We start from the raw sequence: 19,520 nt of genomic DNA on the forward strand, positions 1-19,520 counted from the left end.
ACTGGATTCTGTTACCTGCTACCACACAGGTAAAGCTTGAAACATTATGCTAAGTGAGATAAGGGCCAGACACACAAAAAAACAAATATTATATGATTCCACTTATCTGATAACCTAGAATCGGAAATTTTATAGAGACAGAAAGTAGATCAGAGGTTAGCAGGAGCCGGGGGTGGGAGGGGTGGAGAGTTATCGCTTAATGGGTACAGAGTTTCTGTTTGGGGTGATGAAAATTTCTGGAAATGGTGATGATGCTATAATATTGTGAATGTAATTAATGTCACTGAATTATTATACACTTAAAATGGTTACAATAACAAATTTCACATATATCCATGATTAAAAAAAAAAACATAAGGAATGGGGGGGAAGCAGGTAAATGAAGAGATTACTCTCCTAGAACGAGAGAGAACCATAAACATCTGTAAACACTGACAGGCTAGCTCCTTGGGTGAAGGGGTAAAGGAAACTTCCGTGGGCTTATTCTGCGGATTTGGACATAAAGGAATTTTCCCACGTATGTTCCTCAGACTTAGACAGCTCTCTCCTAGAGAAAGGGTGCAAGAATAAAAATCTTCCCACTGCTGAACTCCCATGGACAAATGTTTGGTGACAGCTTGCAACCTGTATTTATATCTCTTAAGACTATGATGCATAAGAGGAGGTGGGGAGCATGCCAGGTGGCAAGTGAAATATGTTACATACAGCTGAAGGCTCTGGGCGGGCTCTGAGGTTGGAACATATTTGGGTTTTCTTCCCAAAAAGCTGCACTGAAGTTTAAGGTGAAGAGTTTTTATGTAATATAACTTTATAGGTGATACATAAAAGAATATATGTATATATTGTTTTATTGACAACTTAACCATCCTTAACTATGCAGTCTTGTAACCGTATGTCATATAGTATACTGTTTGCATTTATGTATGTTCAACATGTTATAGAGAGAACTGGGAGCTCACAAGTGACCATCCCTGAGGTCTGAGTGGCCCCCTACCCTGGTCTTCTGAAGAATTCGTTAGCTGAAATGTCAAGTAGGAAATGACCCAACTGCTTGAACCTGCAGGCATTTATTTGGTTCTCTTTGCACAGTCTTCTTCTGTCCAGTGGTACCTGCTCACCCATTCCATTCACACTTTCTAAGCATCTGCTTTTGAAGATCTAACCTGGGACGAATACCTACATTTGCCAGGTATTATTCTAGGTGCTGGACAATCAGTGAAGACAACAAATCCTGTCCCCATGGGGCTTATATTTTAATGAGGCTTCTGGGAACACATGAGAAGGCAATCTTTGTAGCTAGGGCAGCCCCTAGCTTCTTCTACCTTCTTCCTGTCTTGGAGGCAGATGCGACGGCTGGAGCTGCAGCAGCCATCTTGCTTCTACAAGGTGACAAGTAAGTATCATGGGACACCTGGGGCTCTATACAATTTAACAGCCACCAATCACATGTGGCTACTGAGCCTTTGAAATGTGGCTAGTCTGACCCAAGATGAGCTGTAAAATATATACAGGAATTCAGAGACTTAATTTAAAAAACAAATGTAAAATATCTTGGCAGTATTTTCTTATATTGACTACAGGTTGAAATAACATTGTAGATATGTTAGATTAGACAAAATACATTATTACATCAATTTCACCACTTTTGGTACTTTTTAAATATTACTACTAGAAAATTTTAAATTACGTGTGGCTTGCATTCTATTTCTACTAGACAATACTGGCCTAGAGAATTGGAGAATATAGCCACCCTCTCTACTGATAACTATCTGGTTTAAAAATAAACTGGGTGCTTGAGACGTGGGGATGGGCCAGGCATGTCCCTGTCCCCAGGGAGCCCACAATGAGAAAGAGACACAAAAAGCAACCAAAGTGGTGGTGGTGGTGGTGGGAGGGGATATCCATCAGCAAGATCTGGTAGGACCAGAGTCTGGGAGTCCCCACTGGGCACGAAACCCACGCTGAGGATGGAATAAGAGAAGGGGAAGTAGAGAAGAGCTCAGGGAGGGCTCCCTGGAGGAGGCGATGCTTGCTTAAACTGGATCACATAGAGAACAAGTTAGCTAGGCCAGGAAGGAGCCCCTGTTCAGCATAAGCCGTACAGATCTTCTGTGGGCCACGGCTCTACATAAGCTCCCATTATTTGATGAAATTCAAAGAGGAACACACACACTTGTATTTGTTCCCCTTTTAAAGCGCAGTCACCTTCACTGATAAGGCAAAGCTGTTAATGAAACCACGTATATGCAACCGTATTTGCAACTGTCAAGGACTATGCAGACGTTGGGTGATAATAATAGTAAGTCCGTTGTTTTGGTTGTGACTGTGAGGACTACAGAGGTGGCCGCCATCCCTGACTTAACTGCTCCTGGAGTGCTCTGTTCGAGGCCACCTCGCCCAGACTCCAGGACCCGGGGGCACAGGGGGCATCCCCATGCCCACTCAGCAAGGCTAAGGAGATCCAAGTAGGTGATATCCTGCTTTGGCAGCACCCTTTCAGAGACGGGCTCCTCTCGGCCCCATTGGTGGGGAGTGCCCCCCCTCAAAAGAACGTCCAGGGACAACACAATGCCTATAATCTTTTCAATGCGCTGCACACACCCTTGGGCTCAGAAATCCTCACAACTACTCACAGAGACATGTTTTCATGTGTAGACAGGGTCTGTGTATAGAAGTGTACTGCACCAGTATTTAGGATGGCAATAGACTCTGAATGAGCGAAGCAGTAAAATAAACTGTGAGGGGCACCTGGGTGGCTTAGTCGGTTAAGCGTCCGACTTTCGCTCAGGTCATGATCTCGCGGTTCGTGGGTTCGAGCCCCGCGTCGAGCTCTGTGCTGACTGCCAGCTCAGAGCCTGGAGCCTGTTTCAGTCTGTGACTCCCTCTCTCTCTGACCCTCCCCTGCTCACGATGTTTCTCTCTCTCTCTCTCCTAGAAATAAATAAAACATTAAAAAAAATAATAATAAAATAAACTGTGAAACGCGAAGCCATAAACATCCATGAAAAGAAGAAAAGGATGAGAGCCCCACATACTGATATAAAACAATCTCCAAGATAGATTTGAGTGAAAAAAAGCAAGATGCACAATATGTAAAAACCCAAAACCAAAACAAAAAAACCAACCCCCCCAAAAAACAAAAAAAAACCCACCAAAAAACCCAAACAAAAAAACAAAACGTTTTTCCACAAAAAAGTAAAGGGGGGCGGGGGGGGATGTACACATCCGTAATGCATGCTTACACACGTAGAGGCTTTTGGGAAGAGCACGTGGAAAATGGCGGTGGCCTGTTTGGTTGGGACCTGGGGGCGTGGGGAAAAGACACACTTTGTGCACCTAATACATGTTCTTGTCCTGCTTGAGTTTTTTTTTAAATCATAAGCACACGTTTCTTTTCTTAAAGAAAAGTAACTTGTTTTTTTTTTCCTTAAAAAGACAAAGAAGTCCTTATAATGGTACTTTTATTTTTTTTAATGTTTTATTTATTTTTAGGAGAGAGAGAGAGAGACAGCGTGAGCAGGGGAGGGTCAGAGAGAGAGGGAGTCACAGACTCTGAAACAGGCTCCAGGCACCGAGCCGGCAGTCAGCACAGAGCCCGACGCGGGGCTCGAACCCACGAACCGCGAGATCAGGACCCAAGCGAAAGTCGGACGCTTAACCGACTAAGCCACCCAGGCGCCCCCATAACGGTACTTTTAAAACGAACCACAGTGAACCCGAATTAACCACTTCCCATGAAGACGGCCAAAAAAGAGAGCTTTTTATCTCGGTTTAATATTTGGGGGATTGGACTCACTCAAGCTCGTATAGAACGTCCAGTGCATACACTCACCCTGAGCCCGCAAACTCCGTGGGGAGCAGGTGTGACAAGGGCAGGAGCTCGCCCAAACCCACGGCAACCGAGGCTTAAAAACGTGTCTAACAAGTGCCAGGAGGCCATCACAGGTAAGAGGGCAAGTCCGAGTTCACCGACAGTCTCCTACGGCAGAGACCATCCCCTGCCTGACGGCTATGCCTGCAGCTGTCCATATTAGGCCAAGCGGTACTGGACATGCCCCAGCCAGCGTTGCTCGGGGCCCAGCTTGGAGGGTGGGTGATTTCAGAGGTCCGGAATGTCCGATGGCCTTATCTCAGCCAGGAGATAGCAGCCTTCCCTCCTAGCCCACCCTTCCTGCCCTGCCTCCCTGCCTCCTGCCGCGCTCTGCTTATGAACCTCAGGAGCCAATCGCACCACCCAAGCCCGGGCTACCCACCACTGGCGGGGCCACTGCAGAGGCAGAGATGGGCAAGGGACAACAGGTACGGGGGTGGCCCCCCTGATGGATGTTCCCAAAATACAGCCATTTCCTTCTCGCAAGAGAGCCCAACAGTTTTCATTTTAGAGGCTGGCTCCACTTCAGCGTGGTGACAAGAGCCCGTGAGTCATTTCCTGCAAGGAAAACCGCCATGTTTTTATGGCGGTGATGTATAAACGCCTTCTGGTCTGTACTGGTTATCTGTGATTACTGGACAACCCCGTGGAGGCGGTAGGAGGAACGCTGGACTGGGAATCTGGAGCTCATCCTCAATGGTCCCCCGGGTCCTCTGTCTGACGACAAGACCCTCTCCTCACACTCTGACCTCAGGAGGCCATTCTCACTGGTCTGCCCCTCCATCCACCTATGCTGCTTTCTCTGGCTCTTGCTCTCTCCCCTCTCCCCATTCCCCATCCACCCCTTCATTCCTGTTACACAGCAACACATTCTGGTCTTCGAGGAATACAGCTGTCCGTCTTCTGTTCCCTCAGCTCAGCAAGGCCATCTTCTACTCCGATGTCAAGCTCCAATGCCTCCTCTTCCAGGAAGCATTCCCAGATTGCTCCAGTCACACTTACTCATTGCTTTTCTGTGCTCTTGCAGATCAGGGTGCACACCTGTCTCATACACTTAGGAGAGCACTAAAAATAACAGCTAAATGTTTGCCCATCACTTAGGATGTACTACGCAGCATTCTAAATATTTCATAAAGCTTGTCTTATTTAATCCCCACAGCAACCCCATGAGAGAAGGACCATTATCATCCTCATTTTACAGAGAATATCACTGAGGATCAGCGATTTAGGTAACGTGCCCAAGGCCACAGAGCTATTTAGTGGCTGACTAGTACCTAAACAAGTACCTGGCACATAGTAGCTACTCAATCATTATTCGCCTCATGAGTGACTAAGTTAATAAACAGAAATAATTATGTTTCTGTCTCCTGAACCACTCAGAGCCACTTCTTATTTATCTTTCAAGCCACCTCCCCTGTCAGGTGCCTAGTAAGGAGCAGGGTACTGGAAATACCTGCTGAATGAATGAACAAAAGAATATTTGAGCAAAACCAATCAATAGTTCTCCAATCCTGACAATGCCACCTGCTAGCTTCACATAAATGGCTTCAGTGTCCTGGGCCCCCATGTATGTCACCTGTCAAATGTAGAGATTGTACACACCATTCTCTCAAGTCTCTTCTGGTACTGGGTACATATAAGAGACCACACTCCATGATTTTGTGATGATGGAAATTTCCATACCAAACTTTGTATTGTTGGTTTTTTTTCTTCCTTCTGGGCTATTTTCTCCAGGAACATTCCATAGGTAGATGTGACATTTGATCACATCCGTAAAACAGAGCCAATAATAGTCCAAAAAGAGTTATTTCGGCTCGATCCTTGGTTCACTCTATCCTTATCCAAACAAATCACACCCAGGGAAAGAATGATTAAGTGCCCGACAGAACCTTCATAACTAATCATCAATAATAAACAATGATCCCAAGTTAGATTATGCAAGTCAGATTGAAACCACTGCTTTAATGACTGTCTGACTTTCTCCCTGTCCCCTGGCAACTCCACCAGAGGTTTTCTTCTCCAAACAAATTCTGATCAATCTCCCCCAACCAATACCACGTGCGCGGGCCCGCGCGCGCGCGCGCGCGCACACACACACACACACACACACACACACACACCACTCACCACTGTAATAAAGGAAGCAGCACAATGACGAACACACGGTAGCTACTAATAAATGCTTGTGAGATGCTGAAGCCCAGATCCCCTCCAGATGGTGTGAATATGTGTCTGCATCAGTGGAAAGGTGTGGATTCTGGCTGAATTGCATTAATTTCTACTCTAACTGTGGCCTGACCCGGAGCTTGGCTCTACGCCTGATACCTGACACACCCGTGTTACATGGCTCAGCATTAATGATCATCCATGTGCATGCTACTACCCAGCATTTCTTGTTTGGCTAATGCGCACCATTAACCACTACACCCAAGGATACCCAAGCGAGGTGTGTGGGTGAGGAGTGAGACAGTGTCTGTTCATGCCAGGAGACAGGGAGGAGCCATGTTCTGTGTTTTGTTTGACTCACAGCAAGGAGGATATAAGCGCTAGGCTCTTAGAGAAGGGCATTACCCATCCACATGAATCCAGGATGGAGAAAGACTGTACCATAACCAGAATGCAAATAAATAGTCACTACAGAAGACGCCTGTTATTTATTTGTCTCATACCTCTATGACCTTGGGAACCTGCTCCTCCCTCATGTCAATCACGCAATGCTTGAAAGGGCCACCAAAGACAGTAGCCATTTCCCTCGGTTTGGGCACAATAATTGGCCCAGAGATGGGTCAATCATAATCCATCCCTGAGACTGTATTCAGTATTAAGCAGGAGGAGAGGGTCTAGCCTCTGGGTCACAGAGCTATAAAGATATGAATCAGGGGCCACCAACATGGAGAAAACGTGTTAGTAGTGGGGGAAAATGGGGCCCACATGGAGCAAAACATCCAAGAGATACAAGGAAGGGCAGATGAGGGGAGAGACTTTGAGGGTCTGGACCTCCAGGTTTATACAAGTGAATAATTTCCCTTTTTGTTTAGGTTTGAGTTGGGTTTCTCAAGTGTGCAGCTCAAGTGACCTCACACAGCCACAGCCATACTTAGAGCCCATTTTCTTTTCATTCTTTTTATAATGTTTCATGTTTATTTTGGAGACAGAGACAGAGCGTGAGTAGGGGAGGGGCAGAGAGAGAGGGAGACACAGAATCCGAAGCAGGCTCCAGGCTCTGAGCTGTCAGCCCAGAGCCCGACGCGGGGCTCGAACTCAGAAACCAGGAGATCATGACCTGAGCTGAAGTCCGAGGCTCAACCGACTGAGCCACCCAGGCACCTAGAGAATGTTTTCAAATGTGTCTTCCATGCTTCAGGATCTAAGTCATTTTTATGAGATAGGCTACCACGCATTTGAAATGTCTCTGTTCTTCCTCCTACAAGGTGTAAAATTCTGAGTAAGATACACCCTCACCCAGCATCACCGGCCACAGATGTTAGTGCTGTCCCTTTGTACCTCAGGCCCCAGTGGCGACCTGTCAACCGCAAAAGTCCACAAGGATCCTTCCAGTTCCACCCATCAAGGCTTATGAAACAGGGGCCGGCCAGACAAGCTAGGCAACCGTCACGATTTTTGAAAAATGCCCATCTTCCTGGTGGTCAAGGCTCCATTCCATCTCCCCTGCTAGCTCACTTCGTCTGAAGGTCTGTCTTCAGATCCCCGAGAAGGTCCCCTCAACAGCTGGAAACTGATGGGTCCATGCATGAGGCCACGGCATTTCCTAATAAGACCTCTGAAAAGCTCCCTGAGAAAAAGTCTTGCAGCCCAGTCACCTGACCTCTCTGGGACCTTTTTAAAAGAACGCCATGACACATACTTACTGAAAAGGGTGATGCTTTGAAAACAAACGGTGACCCCTCTCTAAGCCTGAAGAGCTCCCCAGTGAACTACGAGCCATGAAGTTATAGCAGCTAGGCCAGGTGGTACCTCGAATACTAGTTACAGCCCTCGCTCTCGTTTTTCTTTAACACTTTCGTCTCCTCTGCATAGGGCTGAAGCTTGGCGGGTTACGAGCGGGCACCGGCTGGATGGCTAGCGCTCCGGCTGAACTGCTGGCCTGCTGGAATGCTCTCCCTATGCCCCATAAAGTCAGCGCGCCCCAAACCTGGAAGAGCTCTAGCAGCTGTCTCCCCAGGGGCAAGGGAAAGCAGCCGTATCCCACGGTACACTCAACAGCTCCTCATCACCAAAACAAAAACACAACAGTCCTGATCGCCATGGAGAGTTCCATCCTCTCGTCTGGGACTGGCACCAACTGAAATTCCAAGGGCTCTGGCTGAACCACCTCCTGCGAGGTCTAAATTCGGCACGCTCACTTTTAACCTAAACATACAGTCTGGACCACTGCCCAGGGCTGACAGCCCCCAAGAGCCAGCCGGGAAGTCATGACTTCCGGCTGCCCATTCGGCAACGGGCGGTGCGGTGCTGTAAGAGATCTGTGATGCGCTGCTTAGGCCATGTTCACCAAGGTCGTAGCAATGGAGGGCATAACCAGCTGTGGAGGGTTGACTGAAACTACGAGCACAGAAATGCTCCCTGGGGAAGAGGGTGGGGCGGCAGGAGAGAAAGGGAGGGGGAGAAAAAGGCAGGAAGGATCAAAGACCTACTTCTTAGTCAATTAAAGTCAAGGGATCTCTCTACAGTGTTGGCTCCCAGGGGAGTGGAATTTTGGACAGAAGCTCTAGAATCAGACAGACCAACGTTGCCTTCTTGTTGTGTGATCTTGGGCAAGGGAATGGACTTCTTGGTTTCCAAAGCTCTAAAACGGCCCAAAGGACCATGTAGTGCTCATTGAGACCAGGTTTATAAAGTGCCCGGCACACGGAAGTTGCCCAATAAATAGTAGCTACTAGAAGTAGTAGTGGCAGTGGCAACGGTAGGGAGATAATGCCAAGCATGCCTTTCTTCCCTCTGCCTTGGGGAGGGCACAAGCGGCTGAGGCCACCAGAAGACACGAGCTCCCACCCAGGACAAGCTGTGCACGTACAAAGGAGACCCTCAGCCGAGCAAAGCAAGCACACACACCCACACCTATTAAGAACCTCAGAATGGCAAGAAGGCAACGACTTCCTGACCTCCCAACAAGCCAACCTACACACCCCACTAGGGTAAAAGACGTCCACACAGGGTTTTCCCTTACCTTGGTGTTCATGCAAGACTTGCCTCGCTTATACTCTTTGTGGGATCCACGCTTGTCCAATTTGTACCACAGGGCTTTGGCCTTCCAGGTGGTCACCTTGGACTTGAGCTTGGAATAAAAGTTTCTGTGGTCCAGAGGGTCTAGGTCCAGGTGTCGGGTGAGGATGTTGAAGGCCTGGAGGGTGCCTTTGCATGTGGAAGCCTGGACAAAGTTCTCGAAAACCTGCCCGGCCTGGGTCTGCTTCTCGTCCTCGTTTTCCCCCATGTTTTAGGAGCCGCGTAGAGCAGTGGTGTGGAGAGGATGGAGGAGAACACCATCAAGCACCTGGAGAAAGGTCACACCTGCAAAGTAGGTGAAGGCAGAGGTGAGCTCCGTGGCAGTGAGGCCAGGGTGGGGGGATGGGTGCCGAGAGAGGAAAAATACAATTCCTTTAAGATGTTAAACGCTCTAAACATAACAATGAATGCTAAACATAAATCATCTATAGGAGATGTACAATCATATCTTCTGACCGGGCAATGCTGTCTTGCTGGCAACCTCCGCCTCCCCACTGCCACCGCACTCCCCTCACTGGCTAAAAAGAAATACTTACAGATTGCTCAAAGATCTACCCTGGCTGATGTCAGAATTACCTGGGCAATCTTGCTGTGAGCCAGATGCTGTAGTTCTAGAAATACTAACTAGTAAAAGGGGGGGAAACAGAAAAGCACAGTAGACTTAGCACCACCAAAAACATCTAATTCGTGGTGCTGCGAATTAGATGACTAACATTAGTGTAATCTAACCACATGAGATTAGAGCAGAGACCAAAAACTTCAAAGCACACGCCTCCCTAGATTTCAGGACCTTAGACACCAAACTTTAAAGTCTTCCTTCGTTTAGTTACCAGAGGTCTTTCCCCTGCGCAGGTGACAGACGGCAAGGCAACTTCTCGAAACTTCTCTCCACTGCCAGTGCCTGCTGGAAGCACACCATCTACCTCAATCAGACACACGGAGTCACAGACACACGTGGGCCTCCTCCCGATGGACAAAAGGAGGCTGTGCTTTGTGAGCCCGAGCCGTGAGCTGTTTGAAACAAGTGCCCGGCTGATGGAAAGAAAACCGTGATGAGTATTCATTCACATCACCAAAATAGCTCCCCGGGGCTTGGGCCATCGGCCTTTCCCCGTGCACCGCTCTAACCTCAGGCATTTCTTCGGAAAGTCATTTCAGTTTCAAAGGAACAAAAATAAGTTAGGGCTGATTTTCCAAAGCAATAGCTGTTTTTCCAGAATCCAAAGCTAGTGCGAGACAGTAAGCGTCGAGGAACTGGGGCTGGCCCAGCTGTCGGGAGGGCTCGAGAGGGTCTGTAAACAAGAGGATATGGCATTCCAAGCTCCCCCAGACAGAGGGCTGGCAGGCGGAGGTCAGCAAACACACAGACAAGGCCCTTGGGCTGGGCGGCTTCCCACTCTCCAGACAGAAATGCTATTGTGGGTACATTCGGATTGTGGGCTGGCCTTAAGAATATTAAAAGCAGAGAATGGTGTTTGTCTTCTTCCTTAATCCTTTACTCATTCATTCAGCAACAATCACTGGTGCCTAAACAGAGGCCACGGGTCACCCGAGGTGCTGGGGGTGCAGAGATGGGGCCTGGTGAGGAACACAGGTCCGTCAAGAGCTGATTATAAGACAACAGGCAAGTGCTTTTAGAATGTGAACACAGTGTATGGAAGCCACATGAGGAGGTGTCCGACAGAGCCTAGGGGTAGCCAGAGGGGCCACGGGAGGGAAAGGTCCAAAATGCGACAATTTTAGGAACAAGGTGAATTTCATTAGAAGACCAGGGAGTAGGTGCTTTCAGGCAAAGGCAACACCGTACAGGGTTGAGTCTGGAAAGAGCCTGTAGGGCTGCAGAATGACAGCAAGGTCAAGGTGTCTGGAGTTCAGAACTCATGACAAGGGGTGGGGGTGGGAGGTATCCAGGGTAGATCATGGAGGGGACCTGCTTCTGCCACGGGCTGGGTGGTGCAGAGAACAGAGCCGTGGGCTAAGAAGAGTCTCTGGGAAGAGAGGTGGCGGGGACGCACGGGGGACAGAGGCAGCAAGGAGCACAGCAGCTGGGAGAGTCCGGGAGACAGAAGTGCACACATGAACGCTCTCTCAGCTCCTTGGACATCTGCAGTGCTCAACTCTGGCACCGCTCACATAAACACAGCCTCCTCCTGCTTCAGCTCTCTCCCAGGTACAAGACTTGCCACCAAGACAGCGTAAACAGAGAGCAAGACTCCTTTGCTTTTCAGAGCGAACAAATATTTCGCTTCTCTCTATCCTTGGATCCACTTCTGTTCCCAGCGCTGAATAAAGGATGTGGCAGCAGATGGACAAACACAAAACCACTTGAATTCAGCTGGTACCCTGCAGCCCTTTCTGGGGCCGGGCAGGTGGTGGAGGAAAAAACCACAGGTTTTGAGGCTATCAGAGCCCAAGTTCAAAGCTCGGCGTGGCCCCTGGCTGCCCTCGTGGCCTCACATAAGCCACGTAAGCTCCTATCCTCAGTTTCTCCTTTTGTGAGAGACATGAGAGTCTCCACCTTGCAGGGTTGTTGTGGAGGGTGAGATATGTGTGTGAAGGCAGACCCTGACCCTGGGAGGCTCTCGGCAGACGCAGAGACCTGTGCTGCACCCCTGGCATCGGGCAGGGGTTTTGTGGGATTTGTGCCTGGGCAATGTACTGCTTTGAAAAACACTTTTGCAAACTCGATTCTCCAAGTTGTCAACTCCTCCTTGCCTGAAATGATGGTAAACTGTTTGGAGGTATCAAGCCAAACTCGACTCCCAGAGAATCATTTACAAACTGGAAGAACCTGTCTCTTGGCAACACCAGCTGCCTCCCCTCCTCCCCCCACCCTCCGGAAGAGAAATGAACATCATAGGGCTCCAGAGGCCATTGGGTGGGCATAGGGGCTCCAGGAGCTCGCTCTTATCTCGAGGGAGGTTCAGAGGGGTGGAGAGAGCTGGCAGACCCCAGCAACTCGCACAAGGCTCAGATCTGCACCCCTGACTCTGAAGGGTCTGGTCCCAACCTGTAAAATCAGCTTTCCAACTGAAGTCAAAGACCTTAAAAATAACTCTGACACCCACGAGGGGTAGGTTTCCTCATGGAAGAGCCTCAGAGTGTTTAGAGTCTAGCAGATGAGGGCATGCATCTGGTCTCGCGCCCCTGCTCGGCAAGTGATCTAACATACCTCAGCCTGTTTTCTCATCTGTAAGAGGAGAGCGTCACATTCCCTCCATGGGCTTGGAAGGAAGAAATTCAGTCATGAATGTGATGTATTCAGCACCTAGCAGCGACATGATAACCAGCATTCATTACTATCCTTCAAATGGCGTCATCGAACCAGAGGGAAGGGACTAGATTCCCAGGTCAAGGAATTATATGCATTTTAAGACTAGAAGCCGTGGGCTTTCAATTCAGAATATTCAGGTTCAAATCCACATCATGGTTGTGGAGCTTTGGACAACTCATTTAACTTCTGAGATTTAAGTTTTGCCAAATATAAATTGGGGAACAAGGAAGTTTCAGTAATGAACTGAAAACATCCTTGGAACAAAGTAGTTCTGTTAATGAACTAGAAAGGCTGACTTAGGGGAGCTCTTTAAGTCTGAGTTCCAAGCCCTTCCTTCTTCCAGAGACTGCCATGTAATTCTTTTGGTGGATACCCTTTCTTCTTCCCCAAAAGAAAGTCAAGGTTTACTTAAATCCGAGGATCCTGGGTAAGAGCTCTTGTTAAAATTTTCCTTGTCAACTACCCCCTAGCTGTTGCTTTTTAGAGTTTGATACGAAACATAAATAAAACCAACTACCCAGAAATATGAAAGGTTTCTGCATTTTCTGGGAAGAAACAAGACGTGATGCTTTAGTTTCCAAGAATAGCCTTCAAGCAATTCGGCTTTTGCCAACTGGAGTCTCTTATTTGTGGTTCTGCCTGTGTGACTTCATGAGTCAGAAAACAACCCCCTTTCCACATCTCTGGCTGCTGCAAATGAAAACTCAGGGGCTTCAGGGGTACGTGGGTGGCTCAGTCTGTTAAGAGTCTGACTTTTGGTCTCAGCTCAGGTCATGATCTCATGGTTCATGAGTTCGAGCCCTAAGTTGGGCTCTGCACTGATACCGGTAAGCCTGCTTAGGGACCTTTCTCTCCCTCCCTCTGCCCCTTATGCACATGCTCTCTTTCTCTCTCTCTCAAAATAAATAAATACAAATTAAAAAAAAAAACAAAAACCAAAACCTCGTGGCTTATTATTGCTGGTGATAGCATGAGTAATGGGCTCAGTCCAGGGCATTTAAGAGACAAGTTCAAGCTTTACACAGAGCCCCTAAGTACCTCGCAAATGAAAGAAGAAACCTTCTGGCCAAAGTTTCCCCAGTACGCTCACAGTTAAGACCCCTAGCCTTCTGTCTTCCCTGGACCTCATCATCTGCCTCATGGCATCACACACTATCACTGGGTGTTGGATAAATGACAGAGTTCTGTAAAAACTTGAGGGCTGGAGGGACACCAAACAGAACCTTCCTGCAAAGCAGCAGTTTGGCCCAGGAGAAAAGCTCAGCCCTCAGCCACACCCTCAAGGCTAACAGACAAGGTATGTCTCAAGGTGAAGACCAACCCTTGGGTGGGGAGGTGGGGGTGGATGAACAGGTGTAGGGGATTAAGAGGTACACACTTCCAGTTATAAAGTCACAGGGATGGAGAAGACAGCACAGGGAACATAGTCAGTAAAACTGTACTAAGTTTGTACAGCAACAAATGCTAACTACACTTACCGCGATGCACCTTGAGTAATGTAAAGAGCTGTCAAATCACTATGCAGTACACCTGAAACTAATGCGTCATACAGCAACTTCTATTCCAATTAAATAAATAGATAAAATAAATGGAAAATAAAAACCGAACCCTCTCGTCATTGACACTGCCAAGCTCCCCATTCAAACTTACCATCTCTTAGGTACCTCGCCAACGGACCCCCAGGCAGGGCCAGTGTCCTTAGCGATGAAAGGAGGCTGTTCACCCCCACGCACTCACGGGGTGGCCAGAAGACTAGAAGCCCCAGCTCCAAGTGTCACACACAGAAGACCCTCAGTCACAGCTACCTGGATCCAACTCCTGAGCGGAGGCAAGAGGAAGCCAGGGAAATGCCTCCCACATGTGCAGCATCTCTGCAGAGCCAGTGTTCACAGCTGATCACATCTTCTCACCTGGCCACGGGGGAGGGGGGAGGGGAGGGGGGGTTGGCTTTCCATCTACAAGGACTTACAGCAAGCAGCTAGAACTAAAAGGGGCATCCCCCGGAGTCGGGAAGAGACTGAAAGGGCCCCCTCGTCCACGCGATCTCCTTCCAGCCAGGGGGCCCAGCCTTGCATTGCTCACCTTCCCAGACAGAGGTCACACCGCCTCCTGGGACGGCCTGGTCCACCCCTGCCCCCTCAGACCAGAAGAGAGCCTCCGTGAGATCAAGGCTTCTCACTCATTCCCAGGGAGATCAACCCTATCTCTCCACGGGTTTCTTTCCGTTCCTGGTTTTAACCCCAGAGATCACCCACAGGAAGTGAAAGCCCTTTCTTCCATGCAGGCTAAACCCAAACATGCATGTTTTCTTACACATGCCATCTGGAGCCCTACTGGGAAAGGCCAGTGACAATGCAGCCAAGGGACATACTGTGAAAGCCCAAACAAATTCCCAGCCTGCTGCCAGGGTCTAGATACTGCCCTCCGTCTACACTTCCCCAGGCGGGGAGCTCAGACCCCACTTCCATGCTGCCCCTCCCTGAGAGCCCAAGGCCATGTTGCTCTTGCCCTTCCATCTCCAGCCCCCTCCTCACATTTCTAGCAGTGAGTTGACTCCGTTGGTCTGGCTTAAAGTGACCTCACACACTCCCACATCTTCAGGTCCATCCACTTCCTGCTGCAATCCCGGAAGCAGATCCCAGGATGACCTCCCCCCCTGCTCCAGTGAGCCAGAGATCAGTATGTGTGTGCTGACCAGTCAGTGCCAGGAAGAGACCTATGGGACCAGAGGCCCACAGCAGGCCAGGCTTTTTCACCAGCATTATCCTAAAGAATCTTCACAACAAGTCCATGGGGTGGGGTGGTCTTTATCTTTCCTTCCTCCGTTTCTGTTCTGTAACAAGAGCCTTGGGGGGCAGGGGCAAGGGTTCATTCCAGAACTTGTCCATCTTGAGTTTTTATATTGTTTTTAGTGCTTATTTATTTTTGAGAAACAGAGTGCAAGTGGGGGAGGGGGCAGAGAGAGAGAGAGAGAGAGGGAGACACAGAATCCAAAGCAGGCTCCAGTCTCTGAGCTATGGGCACAGAGCCCAACGTGGGGCTCGAACTCATGAACTGTGAGATCATGACCTGAGCTGAAGTCAGACACTCAACCGACTGAGCCACCCAGGCGCCCTCATCTTGATTTTCTATAATGCAAGTATAAGTCTGTCGTATGTGCTTCCTGTTATGTGTGTGTACGTGTGTGTGTATATATATGCAGGTATATATGTGTATGCGCATTGTGTATGTGTGTATGCACATATTCATATATGCATGTATGAATATAGCCATGTGTGTATAAGTGTATATATAATACATGTGTGTATATGTATATGCAGGTATATAAATGCATGTGTATTGTGTGTGTGCATATACATGCATGTATGAATATACCCATGTGTGTATGTGCGTGTATAATACGCATGTGTGTGCAGATATATATGCATGTGCATTATTATGCATATACATGCCATGTATGTATATGCTCCTGTGTATATAAGCATGTGTGATACGCATGTGTGTATATATGTACATGTGTGCACACATACCTATTTTAAATATGTTTCTATAAGGATTTCTAGCCAGTGCTCCACATCTCCACTTGAACCAAGAAGCCACTCTTCAAGGACCTTTCCAGAGAAGCAAAGCCTCTGAGGCAGACAGAACTCTGGCCTGGGCATTAGGAGTCTAGGCCTGCCCCTCACACCAGCCTCATGAGGATGCCAAGAGAAGCCTGGCTCAGCTGCTGACAGTGCACCAGACCCTGTTCAAGACACTTCCATCTGTGATCTCACTTGACCATCCTTGCTGGACAGAAGACAAGGCAGACTACGCAGTATCCACCCCAGCATCCCATAGGCAGGGACTAAGGATGCCGTGAAAGGAGCCCCACTCCGTCTCACTTCAAAATCCACATGCTTAGTCACCAGTCAATCGGGGCCACGTAGACAGAATTCATATGACCTGTTTTGGTCGTAGCCACTGTATACGGGTCCAGTTCTAGAGCCTCTGAGGACCTCTCAGGCTCCAAGAGCTTACAGGTGTCAACAACAGGATGTGGTTTCATCAGTTACAGCGCAACCAAGTAATAAAGCATTAGGAAGTTCTTTAAAAATAATATTCATGAAGACATTTAACCCATGGGGAAATGCTTGTGCCTTAATGCAGAGTGAGAAGAGCAGGATACAATTTCGGGTACCCTGTAGGATTCCGACTCCATAAACCAAGCTCTATAGAAGAAGAAAAACAAGCTAAATGGGAACATGATTGTGTGTGCGCGGGCACACGCAGCATGCAGGGGGAGATGGTCTTTAAGACTATTTCCATTTTCAGTTTCATACTTCTCTGCGTCTCCCAAATTTATTACCAAGAGCGCGTACAACTTGTATAAGCCCCTCTGATGGCTGGTCTCTGACTAGACCATTGGTCTCAGCCACAGGAGGTGGGCTTCTGGACCTTACCCTCCTGGGGCCAGCAACTGCCTGCAGGCCCCACCACACTAGCAGTGTACTTTTCTTCCATAAAAGAAAGGGCCATCCCGCAAGAAGCACCAAGCTAACTTGGTGAATGGCTTTATATTCCAGCCAATGAGGGGCAGGGACGGGACAAGTCCCCAAGGCTGCACTCCCCCACGGCTCTGCCCTCTGGACCTCGGGCCCTCGGCTCCATCCCCTTCCCAAGAAGCCACGCCTTTGAGCCCCTCTCAGCCTGGCCCGAAGGATGCCTTGCCCATGACCCCACAAGGAGGAAACCTGCATACCTGCTTAGGGGCCAAGAAGTGACAAATGACACGGATCTCAACACACACAATGGGCTCATCTTACCAACAAAAACTGAACAGTCTATTCTACGTGTGCCCCCAAGTCATCTTGGCGACATACTGGGTGCCCAGAAAAACTGTGAATTCTCCGTTTTGATTTCCAGGAGGCCATCCTATTTCTGAACCGATAGTGAGGGTGCTGAGAACAAGCAGATTCAGAGACAGAAAGCACAACGGTGGATGCCGGGGGGGGGGGGGGGGGGGGGGGGGGGGGGGGGGGGGGGGGGGGGGGGACGGCAGAGGGAAGACAGGAATGGGGAGTTGGTGTTTAAGGGATGCAGACTTTGGATTGGGGAAGATGAAAAAGTTCCAGAGGTGGAGTGCGCGCAGGTGGCTGCACAACCATGTTACTGTATTTAATGCTACTGAGCATTACATTTAAAAATGGGTAAGACGGTAAGTTTTATGTTATGTATATTTTCCCACAGGAGTAAAAGTAAAAGTAAAATGCACAAAACCACCATCACCACCTAACAGTAGGAGCTGTCCAAGGCCAGAGTATGGAATTTGCGACCTAAGTAACATTGAAGTGAATTTTCTAAAATGCTTTTGAATTAAAATGTAGTACACAAATCATTAGGCTAATGAGAGAATCCTGCTGTTTTTATTTGGCTCAGTGAAATCACTTTCACCTTTTAAAATTTTTATTTTATTTTATTTTTTGGTAAGTCATCTGGATTCTCTTTCTTCCTTCCAAAATCCTATTGGACTCCAGAAAGTCTATGGAAGAGCTCAGTTCCTGCCTAACAAGCTGTAATTTTCTCTTGTTCTGCTTTTCCCAGGCAAACACCACCTACACCCCTGCCCCTGTACACTCAGCACCTGTGACATCTCCTTCAGCACCCAGCTCCCTGGTCCTTGCTCCCTGAGTCCACCACACATTGCCCAGGGAGAATGCTCTTGCAGTCTCACCATCCCCAAGCAATGATGCCAGCAGACTGCAGTGCTGTGAAAGCACGGAACATTCTTCCCAGCAGTGTACAGATGCCGTAAAAGCTCTCTGGCAACAGGTCCAGATCAGCTCAGATCAGGTGGACACGCCATCGGGCTCGAATGAGTGGACATAATGGCTGTGTCATTGGATGAGACACCTGTCCCTCGAAGTCAGGGCTGGGCATATTTCTCATTGGCTAACATCATTTTCAAGGACACTGGATAAGAAGAAGCCTTTTGAAGAATCCTGCTGTATGACAAAGAAGCTTCCCCATTTCAAAAAACATTAGGTCCGATATATCATATAGCGTCCTTGGTGTTCTTAAGCAGGGCATGCGGGGGTAGGCAAATCCTCGCCCTTCCAACTCCTAGTCTTCCTTCAATGCCCTTTCCTCCAGACACTTCCGTTCCCTAGCCCCAAATGGGTCAGATTCCTCCCACGGCATCCTTCCTTGCCTCAATTATAGCAAGTTCTCCTGTGGATTTTTTACTTCCCTATGCCCAGTTCCTAGCACAAGACCCTCTGTACATAGTATGTGCTAAATGAATGAATGAATGTTCAATCCTTGGGAACATAAGAATTGCTGACATTAAATGGGCATCTGTGAAGTCTTGGATAAGGTGTTAAAGAAGCTTCATATGTATTCAAGTTAATCATTGTAACAAACCCAGGCATTGTTAGACACTATTATTATCTCCATTCTTCAAAGAATTAGGGGAGTTAGCAAGTTGCCCAAGGTCACGTGGCCAGAAGCCCTGTAGCCAGAGTTCAGAGCCCATATCCTTAACCGCTATATCCATACTGCTCCCATACAAAGTGAAAGGAGCCAGAGGTATACAAGTGCTGCCCTGCACACCACAGCAGAGACAGGGGCTCTGGTCTAGGCTAGGGACTCCTTTTCTTCCATCAAACTCCAAAATGCTAGGATCTGGGTAATGAGATCTCCATGCACTAGCAGAAGAGGACAGTGGCTGATCTGCCAATGAAAACAGTTGGGAGGTCATTTTCGGGCTTTGGGGAGTATGGCCAAGACAGGCTAGCTGATCGCCACACACATTGCTCCTTCCTCCTGAGCCCTTCCTTGTAGCTGTGAGCCCACATGACCCGTTCTAGGTAATCTGGGCAGAAGTGATGTGTACAACTTCCGGGCATGTCCTATAAGAACCTCCCACAGTGACCGTCCATGCTCTTTTCACTTCTGCCGGAGCACAGCAGCCTCGGAAACCACAGGTAAGAGAAGGCAGAGTCACGAGAAGGAAGGAGCCAGATTTGTTGGGTGCCCACTGGGAGGAAAGCCCTCTGTGATGAGGAACATTCGACCTCCACATACATGAGAAATAAACTTCAAGTATATGAAGTCACTGAGAATTGAAGGTTTGTCTGTTAGGTAGGAAAC

At 48.4% G+C, this 19,520-nt stretch overlaps 1 protein-coding gene across 6 annotated transcripts in view; it reads right to left on the reverse strand.

The window, feature by feature from the left end:
- Positions 1-19,520, reverse strand: part of MICAL2 (microtubule associated monooxygenase, calponin and LIM domain containing 2) — a 141,612-nt gene that overhangs the window by 84,936 nt on the left and 37,156 nt on the right. For 5 of the 6 annotated variants that reach the window (XM_039240879.1, XM_039240882.1, XM_039240881.1 and 2 more), the window contains exon 3: positions 9,060-9,400. In XM_039240879.1, the coding sequence (XP_039096810.1) occupies positions 9,060-9,323 (264 nt within the window). In that variant the 5' untranslated portion in view covers positions 9,324-9,400. Of the gene's footprint in view, positions 1-9,059; positions 9,401-9,571; positions 9,590-19,520 lie in introns of those variants that run through there. The other variant, XM_039240878.1, reaches the window with a different exon arrangement.

The sequence above is a fragment of the Hyaena hyaena genome, unplaced genomic scaffold (genome assembly GCF_003009895.1).
Source record: "Hyaena hyaena isolate Hyena2069 unplaced genomic scaffold, ASM300989v1 scaffold_183, whole genome shotgun sequence".
NCBI classification, from domain to species: Eukaryota; Metazoa; Chordata; class Mammalia; order Carnivora; family Hyaenidae; genus Hyaena; species Hyaena hyaena.